At 41.0% G+C, this 21,184-nt stretch overlaps 1 protein-coding gene and 1 long non-coding RNA gene across 2 annotated transcripts; both read right to left on the bottom strand.

Moving 5' to 3' along the window:
• Nucleotides 1-212: 212 nt before the first annotated feature.
• BMP10 (bone morphogenetic protein 10) lies at nucleotides 213-7,061 on the bottom strand. Its single transcript, XM_026111496.2, has 2 exons — nucleotides 6,670-7,061; nucleotides 213-3,070 (listed from the first exon to the last, which is right to left on the bottom strand). Exons 1-2 carry the CDS (start codon nucleotides 7,001-7,003, stop codon nucleotides 2,127-2,129), a joined length of 1,278 nt encoding a protein of 425 aa, XP_025967281.1. The 5' UTR covers nucleotides 7,004-7,061; the 3' UTR covers nucleotides 213-2,126.
• Nucleotides 7,062-11,122: 4,061 nt separating this feature from the next.
• LOC135323684 (uncharacterized) lies at nucleotides 11,123-20,686 on the bottom strand. Its single transcript, XR_010385164.1, has 4 exons — nucleotides 20,625-20,686; nucleotides 17,974-18,042; nucleotides 13,298-13,386; nucleotides 11,123-11,295 (listed from the first exon to the last, which is right to left on the bottom strand). It is a non-coding gene; the product is annotated as an uncharacterized LOC135323684 (long non-coding RNA).
• Between the last annotated feature and the right edge of the window lie 498 nt (nucleotides 20,687-21,184).

Here is a 21,184-nt window from a genome sequence, read left to right on the forward strand (position 1 = left end):
CCTAATGCTGGATTATCACTCCTAACAAGGTGAATGGTTTGTCTTGGCAAATAGCTTCATAAGAAGAGCAGATAGTTTGAAAGGATCTATGTGGTGACACTTCAGCCGTTGGCTACAGCAGTTCATGTCAGCAGAGCAAAATATCACACCTCTTATGAATTCTTTTAACCTGCCATTAATCGCAGACTAAGATTGCAGCGTAGCTCAGGGGAAAGGTCTGTGAGCAGTGTCAGTCACTCACGGGCAAGATCCTTAGCAGGCATAAAGCAATACAGTCCCGTGGCACAGCCCGCTATCTGGAAACACACAGCCCGAGTGGAGACTGCATAACTCTACAATAAACTACACAACCGACCACTTAAAGAAATGATAGCCCTGCAAGAGTAGTTAAATATTGGACAAGACCATGTGTGTTCCAGAATGCTATTTAAATCACTGCAGTGAACAGGTTGTAAGCAAGAGAGATAACTGTGGTATACAGTATTTACAAACATTTAGCATGGAAAAAAAAATCAACAACCCAATCTCTGTGCAGCACAACTCAACAGAGAAATTCTGTGTAAAATAGGATTGGTGCAAGGTTTTATCCAAGTGGGATTACATACAAGCACAAAAATAAAACATTCTGTATTCTACACTATATTACAAAGGCAGGCGGTCAATAAATAGATCAATAAATTATGGGAAGCACAGAAGAATATGTGTGAAAAACAGGTGAAACTGGCTTTAGTTAGTGCTTGATAAAGTCTTTTGTGTTCATTCCCATGAAGTGCTAGAGGGATTCTTTCAAAGATCCTTAGCACTTCCAGTGAAGATAACTTTCCCTTAAAAGTTAAAACAAATGCAGGGACAGTACAGTAGGCTCTGCTACAGGCTAAAAGAGTCAATGTCACTTACACTTTCCCAAGAATCTGACAAATTTGCAGCTTAGTATAAATAAAGTGACGGGTCTATTGTTTCTCAGCTCTGACACCTTCTTATCACCATGATTTGTTGCAGAAGAGTGGCGGAAACATGGCATGTGACTCCATCATATATAGTTTAAGTGGGGGGGCAATATCTTCATGAATTGACAACTTGAGCACATACATAAAGGAAAGATCCTCTCTATCTAGCTGGCACGAAGGGGTTTCCTTTTCTGTCTAGCTCTATGCAGACTACATGCAGTATTACTTTGCCGTTTGAGCTGGATTACAGAGATGTATTGTACGTAACTTACTGGACTGGCTGGGCGAACAAGTTTCTTAGCTGGTACAAACTGGCACAGTTTCAAGGACTGGAGAGAGTTAATGCACTGATTTACACCACCTAAAGCTCTGGGCCTTGAGAGACAACACATGGCTAACAGGACAAATCCAGTGCTGCTTTATGCAGGGTGCTTTTGCAATAAGCATGCACGAGGGGCATTTCTTGCCATTGCCTGTCAGAGCTCTGCACAAGCCTGGCATTGCTCATGGGCCCACCGCAAGATGGGAAGGGAAATAGAGCCCTTCTACCCTCTGGATGCCAAAACATCCCTGACAGGATGTCTTACAGCTTTAAGAAAGACTGGGAAAGATTAAAGAAAGAATAAAATAAAAAACCTAACAATGTGTTGTGCCTCAGTGATTTAGGAGCCTGAGACTTATCAGGACTTAAGATGTAGAGAGATCATTTTTCAAAGGCAGCTGGGCATGTAAAGATTTTGATAGATTCTACGCAACAGCTAAACAATCTAGGTATGCATCACTCATAATTCACTTAGCTTTGATAGCTCTGGAAATACCTAGATGCCAATTAACATTTAAAAAGTACAAGAGTGTGTGGCCTTATTTTTATGAATTTGAATCTGCCCCTTTTTGGCATGAAGAGCCCCGAAAACAATCCAGTGATCTGGTCTGTGCCCTGATATGAAGAGAGACTCAGTCACAATTTGGACAAGAAAGAAGAGCAAGAAGCAAGCAATGGAACAAAATATACATTCCCTACAGTCATACGACTTGCCCATTCCCCGTGACAGGAAACATACAATTATCTGTACATGCCTCATTAAATAACCTCATTAAATAGGAAATCCAAAATGTACAAATTTACAGACTGAATCATTAAATACTTCCCCTGTGCACTCCCCTGTGCATGCATTCCTACTATCTGCAGCCACACTCTGATACCACCATGCCCTCGTATTTGAACTTGTAGGTGACAACCCCTGCATCTAAGTAGAGAATAGAGATGGGATCGAGCTTGGTGGGCACGCAGCAGGCCTTTGAGGCTTTCTGGGGATTCTTCAGGTGAACCAAAGTCTGGACAATGGCATGTTTTGTTGGTGTGACATGCTCTGTTAAGGGGTAGGCGCACACTCCGTGGCACTCATAGGCTTCGTATCCTGCTGGGGCGATGATCCAGGAATCCCAGCCAATCTCCTTGAAATCTATGTAGAGCGGTGTTTTTTTGCAGTAGTTGCCTTTCGCATTCCTCCGGATTCGGGCAGTAGAGTCATAAATGATGTTGGAGCGCATCTGGAGCAGTGCCTCCTCGCCTGGCCGGTTGTGGAAGTTGCCAACCTCCAGGTTCTCCAAGTCCAGGAGCTGCTCATGGTCTATCATTTCATCCAGTTCTTGCTTCTCCTCTTTCTTGTCATTGCTTTGGTCATCGGAGAACACAATCAACAGGGGCACGTGCTTGGCCTCAGAGTTGATGTCGATGTCGAGTTTCCCCTCTCCGTTCTGCTCCTCCCCTTCCCTGCTCTCTATATGAACTTCCAGCCGGTGTGTGGTCAGGCCTGCCGTTCGCCAGCGCCTGATGGCTTCGGTGACCTCGAAGGTTTCCCACTCGCTGTTTTTGCCATAGATCTGCCTAGATGCGAGCGCCACTGTCTTTCTCTCTTCTCCTACTCCCACGTGGTCATTTCCCAGCACTTCAAAAATGGTGACCTTCCGGTCAAGCCCATCGTAGAGCATTCGGTCCCGCTCCACCAAGGTGTAGAGCCTCAGCTCCGCCATGGTGATTTCTTCATGGTGAGGGATGGATACATTGAATAGAAGAGGGTATTTCCGAATTCCTACAACACCAATAGGGTGGGAGGCCAAGTCTGGAAATGACAAAGATCAAATATTTCAGAAGGGTCAATACATCCAGCACATCTGACATGTTTTGCATTCCTTTGGTTTCAGTGGAACAATTCCAGGAGAGTGGTTTTGCATTGTTTCCCAAAACCATGCTTGGATGATCAATAAAAGCCCTACTTTATTCTAGATGTCTAAGGATGGTGAGATCCCATCCATGATAAAGTCAGTAAACCTGGATTTATAGATTCTCTTTCTATCACCATGGCTACTTGACACCTGGTAGGACTGCATGTTAAAAATGCTTTGCCAAATACTGAAATTAAATCACTTCTACATTGCTGCACAGCACAACTGTTTAACAAATAGGAGAAAATGTTAGTACAGGAGAGGAGGAGAAGAACTACACGGCACTAGAGTGAACATGAGAGACAGTCAGATGACATATAAGCTGTGTACACAGGAAGAGCAGGCTGTATTTGTGTCTGCTTTTCATTTCTGTGCTAGCAAGTGTTTCCTTCTGCTCAAACATCATCAGCAACTGAAAGGGCCAGACACTAGGAGAGGAAAAATTGCTTGGGAAGATGTAAAGGCTCCTTGTTAGGAGGAGCAGGCAGCGATCACCCGATCTAAAACCTGACAATCAACAGAAATCCTGCTGCAGACTCAATGGGTTTGAGGTGAACTAAGACAAACAGCTGTATTCAGTCAGACACTTTTGGCAGCTTTAGTTAATAAAACACATAAGAAGCACATAATATCTGCTTGTCAGTCAGTCTGTCTGTCGTATCTGCATTGTTTGTTTATGCATGGGCAATATGTATTTCTTCACGCAATACAGGCATCTTAGCTAATAATGACTGTGCTTTTGTTGATGGATTACTGTGCTGTCACTCATAGTTCAGAAGACAGACTAGGACATACAGACTATGGGTGACATTTATGCAAGGCCTGAGGGGGCAAATGGCTTGGGATCTATTACTATCTTCATCTCTGACTTCTCCAATTTTGATAAGTTTGTAGAAAAATGACACTGATAATGCTGCAAGTATTGCTTGTACTCCATCAGTGCACTTAAGCAAGCACATGGGCTGTCCTACTGACACATGCTTTGAGGCATCTGCCTGTTTTTTTTCCTGTTTGCATCTCCACCCGTTCATAAACAAAAAACCAGGTGGGAACTGAATATGCTCCAGGACAGGAGTAGACTGCAGGCTAAAAGGCAGTGCTACTCAAGCACAGGAGTGCTTCAGCCATAACCTCTCAAGCAGAAGAAACCTTCACGATTTCCTAACCCTCAGTATGCTAAAGCAAGTCTGCAGTCATTACAGATGATGACAGGGTGGAGAAATGCCACCTGACCATCTAGAAGGCGAGCACAAGTAATTCACAAGGAGGGAGGGGAAGGCCACACCATCTGTAAGAAGCTGGGTGAGCGCTAGCAAGGAGCTAGAAGTGTTCATTTATAAGTTAGGATGTGGCTTTCCTCTTTAGCTAGGAAACTCATAGAGTGAAATATCCGTTACAGCTACTAGTCCACCCCTGACAGGTCAGGAAAGGTGATCTGGAGTCCATACGAAAAGAGAAGTTTAGCTTAAGACCTTTATTCAAGTTTTAAGAAATGGTAGGATATTACAGTCCCATTTGCAATAGAGACACTATGCTCCAGGGGTTAAAACAACTGGCTACTTTGAGCCATGAAGCATGTTATATTTCTATAATCTCATTACAGTAATAACAAAGTTAATAAAGGATTTAGTGAATAATAATGAAAGAACAGTTACTGCCAATTTCCAATAAGCAGCTGAAAAAAAACTTCATGATATGATCTGTTCCTCGTGCCCTGATAATTGAAAGTAATTCACTTTCTCTATAAAAAAACTCTTTGTGCATGAAATGAACGGTTCTTAGCTTCATGGACTTTCAAGACAGATAAAAAGCATTAAGTGCAATAGTCCCTGTAACTATATGCATTTATGAAGGTGATGTGTTAACATAAGAAGTCTCACCTTGCATCTGCTGTTTTGGATTAGAAGTGAGAAAAACACAGAAATGACAGAAAGTTACACCAAGTTTACTCTATCTGGTGCAGAACTTCTGCAGCCATGAAAAAGCTATGGAATATCTCCATCATGTTTACAGAAAGACATAGAATCATGAATTGCTGCATGTGTTACTCATCATAGGTCAGTCTGTACCATTTTCAATGCTGTAAACCTGGAACCATTTCAGTCTTGACAGTGAAACGGTTTCAGATTTACCTCAGTAAATCACACTGCACTTTGTTCTTTAGCATACTGTACTTGCCAAATTTTATTTGACTTATTTCTCTTGAATAGTGGAAACAGGAGAAAAGAACAATGCTTGTATCTGCGTATTTCTTCGTTTATGCTGATGATCAGTTACAGGCAAGACTGTTCAGATGAGTAACAGTTCACCAGCAGGTGTAACTGGTTTGCTATCACTCCTTCAATAAATTTAATGTCATATTACCACAATGCAGAAAAAGAATATGTAAAGAAGATTTAAACTGCAAGGCAGTACCTCATCAAACCAGAAACATGTTGCTGGTAAAGAGTGCCCAGGCCTGGCAGAAATGCAGAGAAGACCAGCACTGCTGGATCCTCTCCTGGCACCTCACTGCATTGCCAAACTGAAATGACTTGCACAAAGCTTTCTCCTGATAGTTTGTCATCTTGAATTTGTGAATGTCAGAAAAAAGTAATAATCAGTGTTATACTTCATTAATTAGACTGATGAGGGATGAGAGAAGATCCACAGCGATTTGAATAGTTGCATGTATCTCTGAGTAGTTAAAAAGAATCAAAGCACTTGTATTTGCAAAGTGGAATATGTGGGATTTGGAAATGATTACCTGAAAAACATTTTAACATATAGCCTGTATTGCTGCAAATAGGTACTGACACAAAAACATTTGAACGTCAGCACTGAAATGTTATCTTTTCCTCATTAAACTGAGGGAGAAGGTTGAAGCCGAAACATAGAAAGAACCACCTAAGCTCACAATTGGTCTTTTTTTAGTTCTTTTATTTTTTTAATAGGAAATATTCTACTCCTCCGAAGTAAAACCTGAAGTTTATCCAAATTCAGCTTCATGTATTTCTATATATTTGCTGGGGTACGCTCAGACATCAAAGGAAGAAAACTTTACAGTTCCCATGAGGATCAATAGTGGAAGGATATTAATAGAAAGCCATACACTGCACCTTTGAACGGCATGTGAAAACATTTTGCCCCTTAATTTCAAATTCGTCTTAAGGTATCCATCTGAAAATCAAACAGCTAATTGCAAATGGTATGTGTGATTACGGGGATAATAAAAACACACCCAAATGATACTTAGTGCTGTACAGACATAAAAGAAATATCTTCTTCCCCCAAAACCTTACAATCTCAAAAGCAAGGGAAAAAAGATCTATCTCACAAAAGGTGGGATCTGCGTAAAATTGGTACAGTGTTAGCTGCCTATTTCCAACAGCCTCTTTACTGAAAGGCCTTTTTCCCCCTAGTGCTGTTCATGCTCCATACCTGGTAAATATTTTTTCACGCTGCCTATAAGGGTACCCTTTTCGATTTGGTTCTCCTAGAGACGTACATTTCTTACCTTCATTTTTGAAGCTCCTAATAATATTTGCAGATGGCATAGATGTCCTATCGGTGGCAAACTTGTTGTACAGCTCTAGCATGTACTCTGGTGGGTCCACCTTGGCTGTTTCGTGCAGGGGAATGTCAGAGAGGTTCAACGTCTTCAGGAACTCATTTTTCATATTCTGAAGCAGCGTGTTGAAATCAACACCATCCTGCTCGGAGAGGACCTCGTCGAAAAGAGGAATGCCTTCCTCCATGGAAGAGTGCTCCAGGCTCAGGATGGGACTGCAAGAGGCAAGGTGAACCAAGAGAGAGAGGACGGCACACAGCTGGAGGACTACAGAATCCATGACTTCACTCTAACCTCCAACCACACTCAACAAGCTTTAGCTCTCGTGTGGGCTAAGTGGCGGTTTTATCCCCTGGGTTGTACGCGGCTTGTGTCACAGAGAGATGACAAGTTTGGAAGCTCTTGTCTTGAAACTTGTGATCTGTCCCGTCTCTCTCTCCCTGCCCCCTCCCTTTTTCTTCACCCTTCCCCCTCCCCAAAACCAGGTCTCGGTAATTGGATATGGCTTGCTCTCTTCTATGGTTGCCTTGCCTCTCTTATCTTGTGTAGTGTAAGCTGTTCACCAGATTCGTTGCTATCTCACAATCCCCTTTCCCTTAATGAGCGTTTTGTAAACATTCCGCGCTAGGACACTAGGAGATAGGACAAGTTTCTCCTCAAGAGGAATTGCCCTTTCTTTCTGCCTCCTGGTAGCTGGCTTTCTCTGGCATGTATGACCAACCTTTTGCCATGCAGATTTCAAGCTAGCATGTAAATTCGACAGAGCCTCTATCCAAACCTATGAATTCTGCACCAAGGGCAATGAAGAGCCCCTTTAAGGCAACAAAGCTGCCCTTCGTATAACTATTGTAGAGCTAAATGTTTATATTTTACTTACAAAGAAACCTCTTTGGGATAAAGTCCATCCTTCTGTGTTGTACAGCACGTAGCACATGAGAAGAGCTCCAGGTACTGCCACACTTTGGGGGTCACAAGGCCCTGGACTCAGAGGAGCAGATGAGCTCAAGATATTTGGGTGAGGAGGGTCTCCCACATTGCAACTATGAAGCTGTGCTTTGCCAGGGCTCCACTGGAAAAAGCCTTTTGAACAGAGAGTGAGCATAACTCAGGGAAAAGCAGAACACGGCTTTCAAAGCTGGGCCTAGATTCCTTTTGTGCAGACACCATGCACCTGCATTGGCACCACAGAATTTAGTGATAAAGGGCAAGTAATAAGTATTTTTTGCCGTGTTTATTTTTGCTACAAAGCACTCCTTCCTGATCTGAACATTAACACTAGCTCAATGGGAATAGGCTTAGTGCTGTATGCCATATAAATGCTCAGAGACAGAGGGAGGACTGCAGTATTTGCAAATGGTTCATAAAATCTTTATTTCCTTCTGTACCTTATTTATCTGACTTGGCAGGTAACAGTGATTCTTGATTTAGTCACAGTGCCCCCAGTCAGATTGTCTAAAAATGACTGAAAATACACAAAGGCCTGCAGACTACTTTTCATTCACAACTCACCTTTACATCAATTAAAATGGCTCAAAGGCATTAGGGGGGTAATGTGGGAATATTTTTTCCAAAAAAGACACGCTAAAACTATTTAGCAGCACTTTTCTGTTAGAATGGGAAAATTTCAACAAAATGCACATGCAAAAAAAGTAAATTTTTTAAAATCTAGTTCTTACATAACATCGCCTTCTTAAAACCTCCTGGTTGTTCATAGACTTTTCAAAGTGCCCTGGTTTTGGCAACAGGGCTGGAGCTCAGCTCCTTGGCCCCAGTGGTCCAGCACTCAAAATAAAGTGGAATTTCTTTTCATTAGCACTATCGAGTTTCTCTCAGCAAGCACTACAGAGTTTAACCCAAAGCGGAAACCTCCGCAGATCTGCTGAGTTTTCTGGACTCTGCTTCTCCATTATGGCTAAGCACATCCAGCTTTTTGTTACCACAGCTCTATAACTTTCTGTCTTCTTCAATAACCAAGTCTATCCTTGGCACAAATGGCTCCAGCTCCAGCTAACTTCATTAGAATGAATAGTCAGCCATGGCTGTTTTAAAATCATTCTTTCTATACACTGGAATTTTTTTTCACAAATATTAATACATCTCTGTGAAAATAATGTGTAGTATTAATGCACAGGGCCAGGCATCAGCACAGCTTTTTTATCTTGTTTCATTCAACTCCTCTTCTTCTAAATATGGAGAACTTGACAATAAAAGCCAACCAAACCCATTATCAAGGTCTCTGCTATTGCTACAGTACATTGGAAGTGGATATTTGAGCTTAGAAAGATTAATTTAGATCTCAGTGGGGATTTCACAGTTATCTGTGCAAGCTTATCTATAAATCCTCTGCAGCCTCATCAAAGACTCATCCTGTGACTACCGTGGCTTTCCAGAGCTAAGCACAGAAAAACTTAGGGAAATTTTGGAGCTGAATCCAGGTCACTTCTGTTCATTAAGTTAAAAAGAAAAGCACAATCTTCTTTTTGTTGGTGATTCATCACCTCACTATGCTGAACTAAGGACCTTACTTCCATAGGGAAATGAAATTAACCTTGAGAATGGGGAGAAAAGACTGCAAGGCACACAGCCTTAACTCTTTTATGCAGCATAATAACTGGCTCCTCCAAAGCAAGGTCTTTGGGATGGCTTCTCACAGCCAGCTGTGCAGGCAGTAGTTTTGTAATAAGAGCATAGTACCTACAGAAATAGTTCTAAAAGGTCATTTGTATGCTTAAATATTATTCTCAGAAATGCACGGACTTCATATATAAAAGCACATATTTTTAAAATTAAGGTGGTAAGCACCTTGTAAGAGCTCTTGCCTGCTGGAAGGTAACAGATGCCGAAACTTCTCAGCGCTTCACAGCCTTATCCTTAGTGCTCATAGCTGTTCTCCCTTCTCAGGCAAACAGGAATAATGGCTTGAACGCATAGGCAGAGGCATGCAGATACGCCTTGCAGAGCTTGTAAACACTGGGATGTAGAGTATTGCATGGCTTCCTTCCAAGGATTTTGGGTTTGCTATGAGATTTAGGTAAAGGTTTTGATTTTAAAAGGAAGTTTTAGAGTGTTTGCTCTGAGATTATTAGTTGAATCCCCTCTCTCACTACGAGTGTGCTGGCTATTTGGAGGACAGCATCTGGCCCTTAATCACACATTGAGTCAAATTCTCCTCTTTGTTACTCCGATGTTAATCACATAAACAATTCTAGAGTCAGAGGAGTTTCTCCAGGTTCACTCTTCTTTAACATAAATTAAAACTTAATCTGCTATGCAACCTCAGTTTGCTGGGTGACAAAACTGAACAGCATTACTTTAACTGCTCCGGCAGTGACATAAGCAGAGCTGACGCTGTCTTGGAGAAGAGGCTGGACTAGTGACCTCTCTAAGTTCTGCTAAGTCCAGACATATTTTCTATGATTCTGTAATTTCACACCCTGCAGACGTAAATACATAAGTAAAAACTGAACAAAGTGATCTGACATAAATTTCCTAACCCACAAATATGTCATCTTGCTTCAGTGGCTCATTAGGAACTCAATTACTGCTCAGACATTCCAGCTCTCTTTGCATTTCCGTTCTTGTTTTGATAACTCCATGAACAATAGCATACTTAAAGGGCAACGCAGCCTGCTGTGTTATACGCAAACTAGCTTTTGCTGCGTTTCTTAGCTTATCCAATTTAGACCTTGCTGGGGATTTGCCAGATGAGCAGTACCCACAGAGTATATCTGATATAAAAGCAGCTTCCTGTTTCCTTAGTTTATAAGCTGATGAATTTAACACATGAATATTTTTCGCTGAATTAAAATGTTTAACAGAAGGACTTTATTTCATGTCACTGAAATGAAGAGGTTTGGCCTTCCCCTGAAAAGGAAACTGCCCTCAAGAAATCTATGCTAAACAGATTAACTGAGCTAGCTGGAGGAGGAACATTAATAATCATTACTGTGTAATTGTTATCAAACTTATAGCATAAATGATGAGACCATTTCATTAGAAATAAATTATGTACCAGGCAGGCAGAGTTGTAGAAAGGGCCATCATTCCTAGAGGTTTGTGTTTATTTCTTCAGTGAATTCACACAGGAAAATGTAGCTAACGAGAACCTGAGCTTCCGCACTGATCCTGCAACATTCAGCACATGTACAACATTGTTTAGTTCATGTTTTGCCCTGTTTTGTTTCCTGTCGAAGTTCGAAAATGTTCTTCTGGTGGAGGTGGCATTATAGGCTGGACACTCTCCATTTGTACGCCCTGGTGAGAACTGGATGAATAAAAGCCACTCGGAGAGTAAAAAGAGGGTCTTTCCCACCCACGGCACTGAGCAGATCAAGCATGCACATGAGTGTGCAGTTGATGCCAGCGGTAGCTGAGGGTATGCAGCAACTCCAGGGAACAGTTCAGCTGTCGAAAGGGTCAGCCCCAAAGGTTGTGTGGCTCCAAAATAGCCTCTAATCTCAGGCACCCCACAACTTCCTCTGAGCCGATGCCTCCGTGGCTTCTTCCGTCAAGAGGCAGCAGAAGAGCAAGGGTTTGAGCAGGAATGTGTGAAGCAAGCCCAGTGCTGAAAGGCTAGAAAGTGAAACAGGGCTTTACGAAGTGTCAAGGTCGACGATATACAATGATTGAAAGGGTGTGATGCTCCTCTGGGTAAGAGGAAGTGGGGAGAAAGAATGTGAAGTGTTTTTTAAGCATGCTCACCCTTCTCTAGTCTGATTTTCTTCAGGGAGGAACACCTGTTCTCATTAACACACTCAGAACAGACTGGGATGTGAAACCTTTTCCAGGAGAGAGTGACTAATGTTTGCTTGTCCTGGGCTTTTTGGACATAAACAGCTCCTCAGTGAATAAAATGGAAGTTGGCTAGTTAGTTATAATAAGTTCACATGTAGTTTCTCCATATGTAAATTCAGTCAGGTGGATTTTGGCTCAGTAGTCCATATCTTAAGAAATTATAATAATATTTTAAAATAGATTGGTATTAAATATTAAGCTTTTTTATATTTTTTTCTCCTTCAGAATTTTTTAATGCATTTTATTGAAAGAGTATCTCAGAAAATACCACCAAGCAAACTCAAATTGATTAAGGTTTCAGTAGAGGAAAAAATAGAATTGTTCTTGGTTTAAGTACAGAAGCTGAAAACTAAATATTCCTCAGAGATTCCTTTTGGGGGGAAAATATTTGAAAAGAGATATTTGAAGAAAATTTATCCAAATAAATATTCACAGAGGAGAAGAATATAAAAACGTTGCTTGCTCTGCTTAAACATGAATAGCAATATCCCTCCGAGTTAAAGCTATGGCTGGGATGTGGAGGTAAGAGCATTTCATGTCAAATTTCACATGGGAAGGATTTGCACCCAGTATGGGCTTTCTGAGATTTTTGTTACAGATCTTCTAGCTGCAACTCTAAATCCCCTTATCTAGTACAGGAGAGACAGGAAACCAAACACGCCCTGGACATTTGCAGTTTCCTATGATCTCTGAGAGCATTACAGTTCTCATTTAAACTTGGTGGTTATTTGTCAGCAACACCGTTAGATGTATGTTTGTGCAATATGTAAAAAATACATCCTGTCCCCTAAGAACTTACACTGTACATAAAGAAGAGAGACACAGGATAGGAGAGGGAAACATCCCTGTTCCATAGAACAAGGAAATTTATCAAATGACTTGTCCAAGGTCATACAGGATATCGACAACAGAGCCAATGATTGTGCTGAGATTTCTGGAATTCAAAATATAATGTCCAGCTTTCACCACAAGAAAATATCCTCTTCCATCCTGGTTCTGCAAGTGATTTTCCTCATAGCACAACTGACCCTTTGTTTCTATGTTAAAGCCTTTGAGAAAAACCTAATGTCAAACTTGAGTGTCTTTTCAATAGGATGCAGAGAGCTGTCGCTCTCAGCCAAATGACTGCTTTTGCCAATGAGTAAGATAGGATTAATGAAGGAGAAAAGCATGTCCTTTCATAGGAAAATAGGAATGTGCCATGCTTTCTGAGTCAGGATGCGTATTATATCAAGGCAAAAGGTGCCTTGTTAATCAGCCCTTAAAAAGTCAGAGATAAATCTAAAAAACCCACAATTTTTCACGCTGCAGTGTTAACAGGTATTGCCATGAGATGCGTCTCTATCACAGCATTTTGATCAAACCTCAACATCCAGACTGAACTAACAGGAAGGCATCTTGTCCAGACATTTTTTAAATTCAGACTGGGCAAATTTTAAATCCTTTCCAAAATCTGAGGCTATATAAATACAGGGATTTTGGTTCAAGGCTGCGCTCTAATGAGGATGACACAGATGCCATTTCAGAGAAGTAGGAGAGTGACGTAAACTAATGCGTTGCAGTGACCATCACAGCATATGAGTTGAAGTTTTCCAAAATACAGGCAAGAAATTATTACAAAAATGCCCCACAATGGTCTGTGTCAGAAGATGGCTGTGGCATGAGGTAACTGTTGGATGTGATATGGGAGATAAAGAAGAGTGTGACACTGACAGTGTGATGAGCTTGCAATGGAATAACTAAAATTAGTTTCCATTCCTGCATCTCCCTAAGTCCTTACTGTTGTATGCCTTGGTTCATGGTTGCTCTGGATTTCCTTTCCATAAATGGGCCGTTCCCAGCAGCTCTCTGTTCCAATTTCGGATGTCACTGGAAATTGAAAAGATGGTATTTAAAGAAAGAGTGGGGAGGGAGAAGTGTAGCAATGCATTACAACTAAAGTGGTCAAGAAAAAGAAAAGCAGGGAGAAGAAGGAAAGTCTCTCTGTAGCCATACAGGCAGGGAACTACTTATGCCTCTCTGTGTGCCTTCGGAGACAACACTGAAATGCGCACCAATAGCTTTATATGGGAAGCCAGTGGCACATCTTATCCATCAGCTATTTCCAGGCAAGTGAAAAAAGAATGGGGGAAGTACTAATGAAAAGGGCAGAGAAACTACCTGCGTGATTACTGGCAATTCCCTTTCCTCTACCCACTTTTTCCTGCTGAGGTGGCAAAGTCTCTAGGAAGGGAGTCCATCACTGTGCATTTGCACTAGGGCAATAGAGACCTGGTCTCAGCTGTGGGTCATTGGTCATGCTGCAGTATAGATAAATAACGATAAGCAGAGATCTTCAAGCCAGCACAAAGCCTGAGCAACTGAAACAGAAAGCACAGGGCTAGCAATAGCTGGACATTGCCTTCCTGGAAAGTATTCTGTCAGTCACATGCAGCAAATTCACTGCAAACACGTGTCCTCGTTGTTACTGTGAGTCCCAGCTCCCTGTGGGCTCATTGCCCGGACAGTTATTTGGAAGAGCTGCCATTTTTCTAGCCTGACTGGGCTCTCCTTATATTTATCAGGAAATTTGTGCTATTAGCCGCTCGAGTACATACATCAGTCTCATTGTGAAAGAACGACATGCAGACGAATTCTTTGATCCTTATGTGAGAAAGACAAAGCAGGCTCTTGCTATTGCATCTGCTTCTGTAAATTCTAGCATTCAATCTTTCCTTTTTCCTGGTAGTCCTCAAAATGCAGCAACATAGGCTAACAAAGTGCTTACATTTAGCACAAGTATTTCCAGGAGCATTAGGCTAAATATCTGCACTTGTCATTTATTCGATGGGAGCTGTCTCAAAAAAATCTATCGATTTGCCTGCAACCCTGCTATGTGGCTATATGCCTCCATGCACAAATAGACATCCTTACTAATATACAAAGCTCATTTAAAATTTAGTAGCTGTAAAGGTCACAAAATTCACTAATTCAGTCTAACAAGGTGTGACATCGTAGAAAATAAATCAATTAATATTTGAGATCTTCACACAGAAAGTGATTGTACTGTAGCACTAATTAACAGCAGAGTAGGCATGCTGTTTAATAATACCAGGAGTTTTAACTCTGCCAGCTTTTTATCATACTTGCTTCACAACACATTTTAACAGAAAAAGGTCAAGAGAAAGTTTTAATTCTACATTTTTGAAATTCCTTCTCTCATCATCCAGTTATTTTACGTAGCTTTGGTATTCATTTGGGTGTTAAACTTTGGGCAAGTCACTGAACTTCAGTGACGCTGACAAAAGCAAGACTCCTGAACAAAACTTTACAGAAATCTCCAAAATCATTCCTCCGTCTTTGTCAGCTGTGTCCAAGTGGGCTGTTTGAGGAATACCATTCTCTGCCTTAATGAGAATTCCATTTAAAATACTCCCAAAACCCTAAAAGGACAAAGTTCTTGGGAACAATTACTAAATGTATCCTGGCCTTGTTTTTTAGAACTATGGATTTTTAATCATAAACAATCGGTTGGAAGAAAACAGGCTCTGTTTACCAGAAGTTATTTTGTTGACAACATTGATTAATAACTTGAAATTATTTGACTACTTTAGTACTTAAGCAGAGCTGGAACGTTTTACGTCAAAAATAGTCAACGTCTCAGTGTGAGACGGTAATTACAAATCCAGTGGCTCATAATCACCTCATAAGAACATGAAGAAGAAAAATTAGGCAAGCATGTCTAATATTTATTCTGGTTATTTGATGTTAAGGTTGAGATCACATGAGGAAAGTAAATTGTGTGTAACAGTAGGAGAGAGTGATTCAGTAAAAATCCTGTTTAAATAAAACCTTTAAAACCAAAGAATTAAAATGTATTACATCTGAGTTTCTGTAACTTGATGATTATAATTATACTGGATAAATTAGGACTGGTAGCAGCTGTTCTTAGTTATGTTTATCAGGCAGGTTAACATCAGATTTTGTCTTTTCTATCCTTTGTGAGGAAATTGTATAGAAGTTTGGATTAATTCTGGCTTAGATCACAGCAAAAATTCTGAACATGGTCTGGCCCTCCTAGATTATGTGGTGTTGTGCTCTTTGTGTGTCCTTTTCATCAGCAAATGAATGAAGAAATTCACTTTTGTGTGCTTACTATTTCCAGTGCAGAAGAAATGGGTCAGTGATTATATTCCAAACAGGGGAAAAAAGCAATATTCTACTTGTCTTATAAAATTACATTAGAACTTGCTGAAAAATTGCAACAACCCTTCCCCTCCCTTTTTTTTTTTAAAAAAAGCCTCTAGAATCTTTAAACTTATGGTTTTCCATTGCCAAAACCATTGGAGACAGAGGGGAACTATTTTAGAGATGTTCATTATTTTCTGTGAAAGTTCAAAAAATTCAGAGAAAAATATTAATAAAAATTAATTTTTGCCATTTGGTTTATTTTTCTAAAGGGGAAAAACTTGTGCCCAGCTCAGTTTTAATTGCATGGGATTTGCTTGTCTGCTTCTGATTTTAAGGTCTGGCTTCAGCAGCTTTATTTGTTAGGATTACATACATATTAGTTAGCATTATTAAGGAATTCGATCAAGTGCTGTTAACACCTCAGTTCATGAGGCAACTGCTGAATTCTTCTCACCTGCCTTCATGGAAAACCTTATGGATACCCAAGAGCAACATCAAACTGAACGGCTAATTCATCTCCAAATTTGAATAACATACCAAAAATGCGACTATACCTTAAGAGCTTTTAAAAACCACAATGTGCATGGAAAATGAGAGTCCCTCAGTAACAACTCTAGGTAAAATATCTGTACAGCCAGGAAACTTCTCTCACTGATACTCAACAGGTTGTCTTCTGATTAGCTGTGACATCAGTTCGAGATGATTTTTTGTGGCAGCGTATGCAGATAAAGACCTCTCTCTCTCTTTCCCGCAGGTACCCTTGTACTGTGTTAACACTTGTGAGGTTCAGGAGCTTGAAAATACATTCTAATTGGAGAATTTTTAATGACTCTCCCACTTTTTAGACTCCAGTACTACAATTTCTATCATTATTCATGTTGTGTTGTAGTTATCTAGCTCACATCTGTTTAACAGCTATGAGCTATTTGTAAACGGTCCTCTATCTGAAGGATCCCACACCTCTGGTGGTTCCTCTCTTTTAATTAGCAAGACCACCACATTTAAAATTGTAGCTCAGGAGACTATGTAATGTGCTTGAAATCATGCTGCACATCTCCCAGTTTTTCTCAGAGTGGCTTGGCAGATAGGAGTGTCTTGTGAAGCGCGGATGGCAGCTTATCTCATTGAGAGCATGGAACAAGCCCCTCACAGTCCCTGGTGTTAAAGAGCTCGACTTATCTGGGACGAGTGGCAGAGTGCCCTGGCTCAGCTCTCAGTGTATTGCACCCAGGGACATCACTTAATGTGTTGCTGTCAAACACCTCCCAACATGCTCGAGGCAATTTTCTGAATCAGGGAGCTTTAGGTGAAAACGGCCCCTATCCCCTGTCACAGGGGATGGAAAAGGTTATTGGCTACCACTACGGCCTCAAGCCTTAACGTCCTTTTGTCTCAAGTTTAGCAAATTTTTAAATGCCTAAGGAGGATACCTCGGCCCTATGTGACCATCCGTATAATGGTGTCAGTGCAGCAAGAGAAGAGGGAAACTGCACTGCAGCTGGAATGGCTGGTGACTGCCACAGTACTGGGTGGGTGCAGGGGCTCTGTGTCCTACCTGGGAACTGCTGGGCAAGATTTACAGCCTGCAGAAAGATGAAGGCCTTAACTACCTTTACAGTCCGGGCTATCCTAGAAGCTGCCTAAACTACAAGAACCTCCTCAAAATAACTCATTGTATTGCTTCACCCCTCTTTCCTCCTTTATATCCTCATATCAGCTCTCATCCTAGTACCAGGAATTACAAAACGATTTTTAAAGAATGCTTTTTTCAATCTGAGCACAGCCACAGCAGGGTCTACTCTATCCTACATCTGCCTTTCCATCTGTCAAGAAATGGCTGGAGCAACTTGAAGACCCAACTCTTTGGGTCTGAATCACCTTCCTTTCTGTATAAGCACCCTCGGAAAACTAAATGAAACAGGAATTGCAGACACACATGAGGCTGGCTGCCTCCTACCGAGCTGAGAGAAAGAGCAAAGGAAAGAAACTGCAGAATAGGAAGAGACAGATGCTAAAGCCAGCAGAGGATGTGGCCATGACAAATCCTAAGGACAGAAGGACCTGCCTGCAGGGCATGGAGACCTGGCTACAACCAGTACAAATCCTCAGCCAGCCCCTCTGCCCCAAACAACTGACCTAGAGAGCAGAACTCCTCTGTGGGCTATTTATCCCTTAGGGAGAAGTGTGGCTGAGCAAGACTGGGCAGAGGCAGAGAGAGTTGGCATGATGAGGTTGGTTAGGTTTCACCCAGCTAACAAACAAGAGTGTTGGGTCTTCCCATCTTACCTGTGCTCGTGATCGGTGTGTGATTCATGTTTGTCAGATTTACTTTTCATCCTTTGCTGCATCCCTTTTCTGAAACAGAAATGATTTCACTCATTTATATTAGATCATCTTGTGAATCTTCACTGCACATATTTCTAGAACATTTTGAAATCTTCGATTAATACACACTATGTGAATGCAGTGCCTTATTGCATAAAGCGAGAAAATAAATATATATATTACAGTGAAGAAATTGCAAATATTAAGGGATCGATAGAGCTTCAATTATTGAAAACAAATATCTCAGAGGTATGGAAACCTGAAAGAAAGAATTCTAATCTTCTGCATCCTGACTCAGCTTTTACTTCCTGAGTAACAGGTCTCAGGTTGACAGGGATTCATTTCATTTTATTTTTGAGTTATGGTTTGTACCTGATCAGTGTTTTTACTAGCCCAATGACAGCAAGATCTCACTCCTTAAAAATAACCTTGGACTCAGAATTGCAATTAAAACACAATTGTTGAGATTGCTGTAATGATTTGCCATCTAGTGGTCAATCAAAACTACACTGAGTTTTTAGGTCAAGTAGAAAGTAAATATATACTTTCAGGATTGAATTCTGTGCCTTGGAAAATCTGGTGTGCTCTTTGACCAAGATGGCCACTTTTTTTAAACAAGTAACCTTGTAAACCCAGCTCACCCTCCTCTATCACCAATAGTTTCAAATCTAAGTATCTAAAATTAGGCACCTTGATTCAAACTGAGCACGTAATTTCCCTTTCCTGAGATGTTGCCTCTTTTCTTCTTGCACATGGATCTTGCCATGTTGTTCTATGTTTGATCGCAGCAATTTGCTCCTTCTTTTAGAGACACCCTCAAGAGGCGAGTTCTCTTCCTCTAAACCTTAAGGGATGATTTTTTCAGCTACTATCCACTGTAAGTACAAAAAGAGTGGGAAGACCTAACAAATGAGGACATTCAGATTCACAGCTTTGGCTTGCTGGCTCAAACCACACAATTTTTGTTTCAAATAGTGGGCTTGATTCTGAAGCCTGTTTGACTCCAGTTTTCTCTGGAAATTCTGTCCTATAAGGTAATATTTGCTTATGTTAATAGCTGTCCTTTTTCATTACTTGATGCAATTTCAAAAACTTTTTTCAAATATTAGACAAGATAGGTCCAAATCTGCCACTCCTCCTAATTTAATAGTCTCTTTCATTTAAATGGTATTTAAATAAAAATAAACTTCCCCCTCACGGAGAAAGAGTTTCAGGGCTAAACTTTGATTTTAAACCCATCACAACTGACAAAAGTGACACAACTGAGGATTTGATGAATAGTCTTGTACACTAGGAAATGATAGGTAGCGGGAGGTTCTCAGTGGAATAGGTTCAATGGTAAAAAGATCTTGGATTAAAGGGCAGTGCAGGCGACTAGATAAACTGGTGTCCTTGGCAGTGAGGGACCATAGATCCTTCCTGCCGACTGATACAAGGATCAAGAAAGGTTAATTGCAGCAGAGGTGGAGATGTGACTGGAACGTGTACTAATTCTGCTCCTCTCCCCCCCACCCCCCCAAATGCTTGACATACTTTAGCTGCCTGTCAGTGTGCATCCAATGATACCACTGTTGGGATCCCAGGCATGCCTTTAATCACCTTTCTGTTTTTTTAAAAAAAGCTGGAAGCACATTATCAGCATTATTCTGATATCTTGGTCTAGGATAAATACTGTTTTAACTTACAAAAGCTGTTTAAAAAGCATTCTTGATGCACAAAGGCACACACATGCACAGATACTCTGGCATTTCCAGACACACTCCCATATGCTCTCTCTCTTTTCTATATAAAAAATATATTCTCTGCTTTTTGTAGAGCAAGACTAGCTGAGAAGCTAGCTAAACTTTAAACACAAGTATGTTACCTTGAAAGAAGCTCTTAGAAAGATCAGGTAACCTTGAAGGTAATGAGAGTCACATCTTGATGCTCTTTTCCTTTCTAGACTCCCTCCCTCAACACCTTTTTAAGGTGCACTAAGTGCACTAAGCTTGTCCACTAGCTCCTTTTTTCATTTTTATGATAGACTTGGGCTCCAGTCCTCGCAGGATCGCCACAGCCCTGCCCCTATCCTGGTGCAGATACACCAAGTGCCTGTGCTATTTCCAAGGTGTTAATCTCACGCTTAAGACTAATAAGCCTGGTGCACAATCCACTCCTCACATTAACCTTTAACACTTGTCATAATAGGTGTTCTACTTTGTTGACTGTGAACAATGCTCTCTTTCCCATCATTTCTGAGAATGGTGGCTGGCTGCTCTCCACTTACCAAGCGGCTGCAATCCACTGTGGCTCCCTCCTATGGAAAGTTGTGGGAATTTTCCACTCATTCCAGTGGGTATTCTCAGGGATCACAATATAAAAAAATCCTACCCACAGATGACCCACAAAGTTACTTATACCTAATGAGCTATGGGATATCAGATGCCTCATATCACATAGAACATATGTTTAAGTTAACTGATACATAAAAGGAAGGATACATGTCTCTTTCAGATCATGAACATTCAGTCCAGACCCTTTGCTGTCAGGTTGTGGGTTCAGAAATTAAAAACATTATCAGACTACAGTTATTTAAGGCAACAGATGGGCCACATCTCCAAGGGACACTTTACCTGCTGTCGCTGCTTCTTACTTCCTTGGTCGTTGCCTGTAGTCGAGCAGTAACATCCATCACCTTGCAAAGTAATGAAAATAGATTAATTATACTATAAGGTAGGTACATAAAACATGGCAAATTGTAGATTTAGGCCCTGGATCCAGGAAGAAAGTTGCTCTTAGGCAGGAAATGACACTGGCCAACTACAGTATGAAATAGATAAAATATCAGAATTCTTTTTCCTGCATAGGTCCTTTTCTTTGCTTTTGTTTGGAGCTGGGTGTACATCCCTTTCCATCCCACAGTTACAGCCACTAAACTCAGACTTAATGCTCTGCAGTCATTTCTAGCATGATCTTTGAAATCAGTTGCATTTTGGCGATATCAGTAACATTGGGCTCAAGATCTGCAATGTGAGAGCTGTAATATGCCATGTACATGCTCATATGAAAGCAGACCATCCTCTGAGAAACAGGGATAATGAGAATGTGGGCATGTGGACAGTGGGGTGCATGATTCTCTGTGCTTCCTCCTCTTTTTGTTGTGAGCTGCACCAAAAAGGTGCTGCAGTATCGT

The sequence above is a fragment of the Dromaius novaehollandiae genome, chromosome 26, assembly GCF_036370855.1.
Source record: "Dromaius novaehollandiae isolate bDroNov1 chromosome 26, bDroNov1.hap1, whole genome shotgun sequence".
NCBI classification, from domain to species: Eukaryota; Metazoa; Chordata; class Aves; order Casuariiformes; family Dromaiidae; genus Dromaius; species Dromaius novaehollandiae.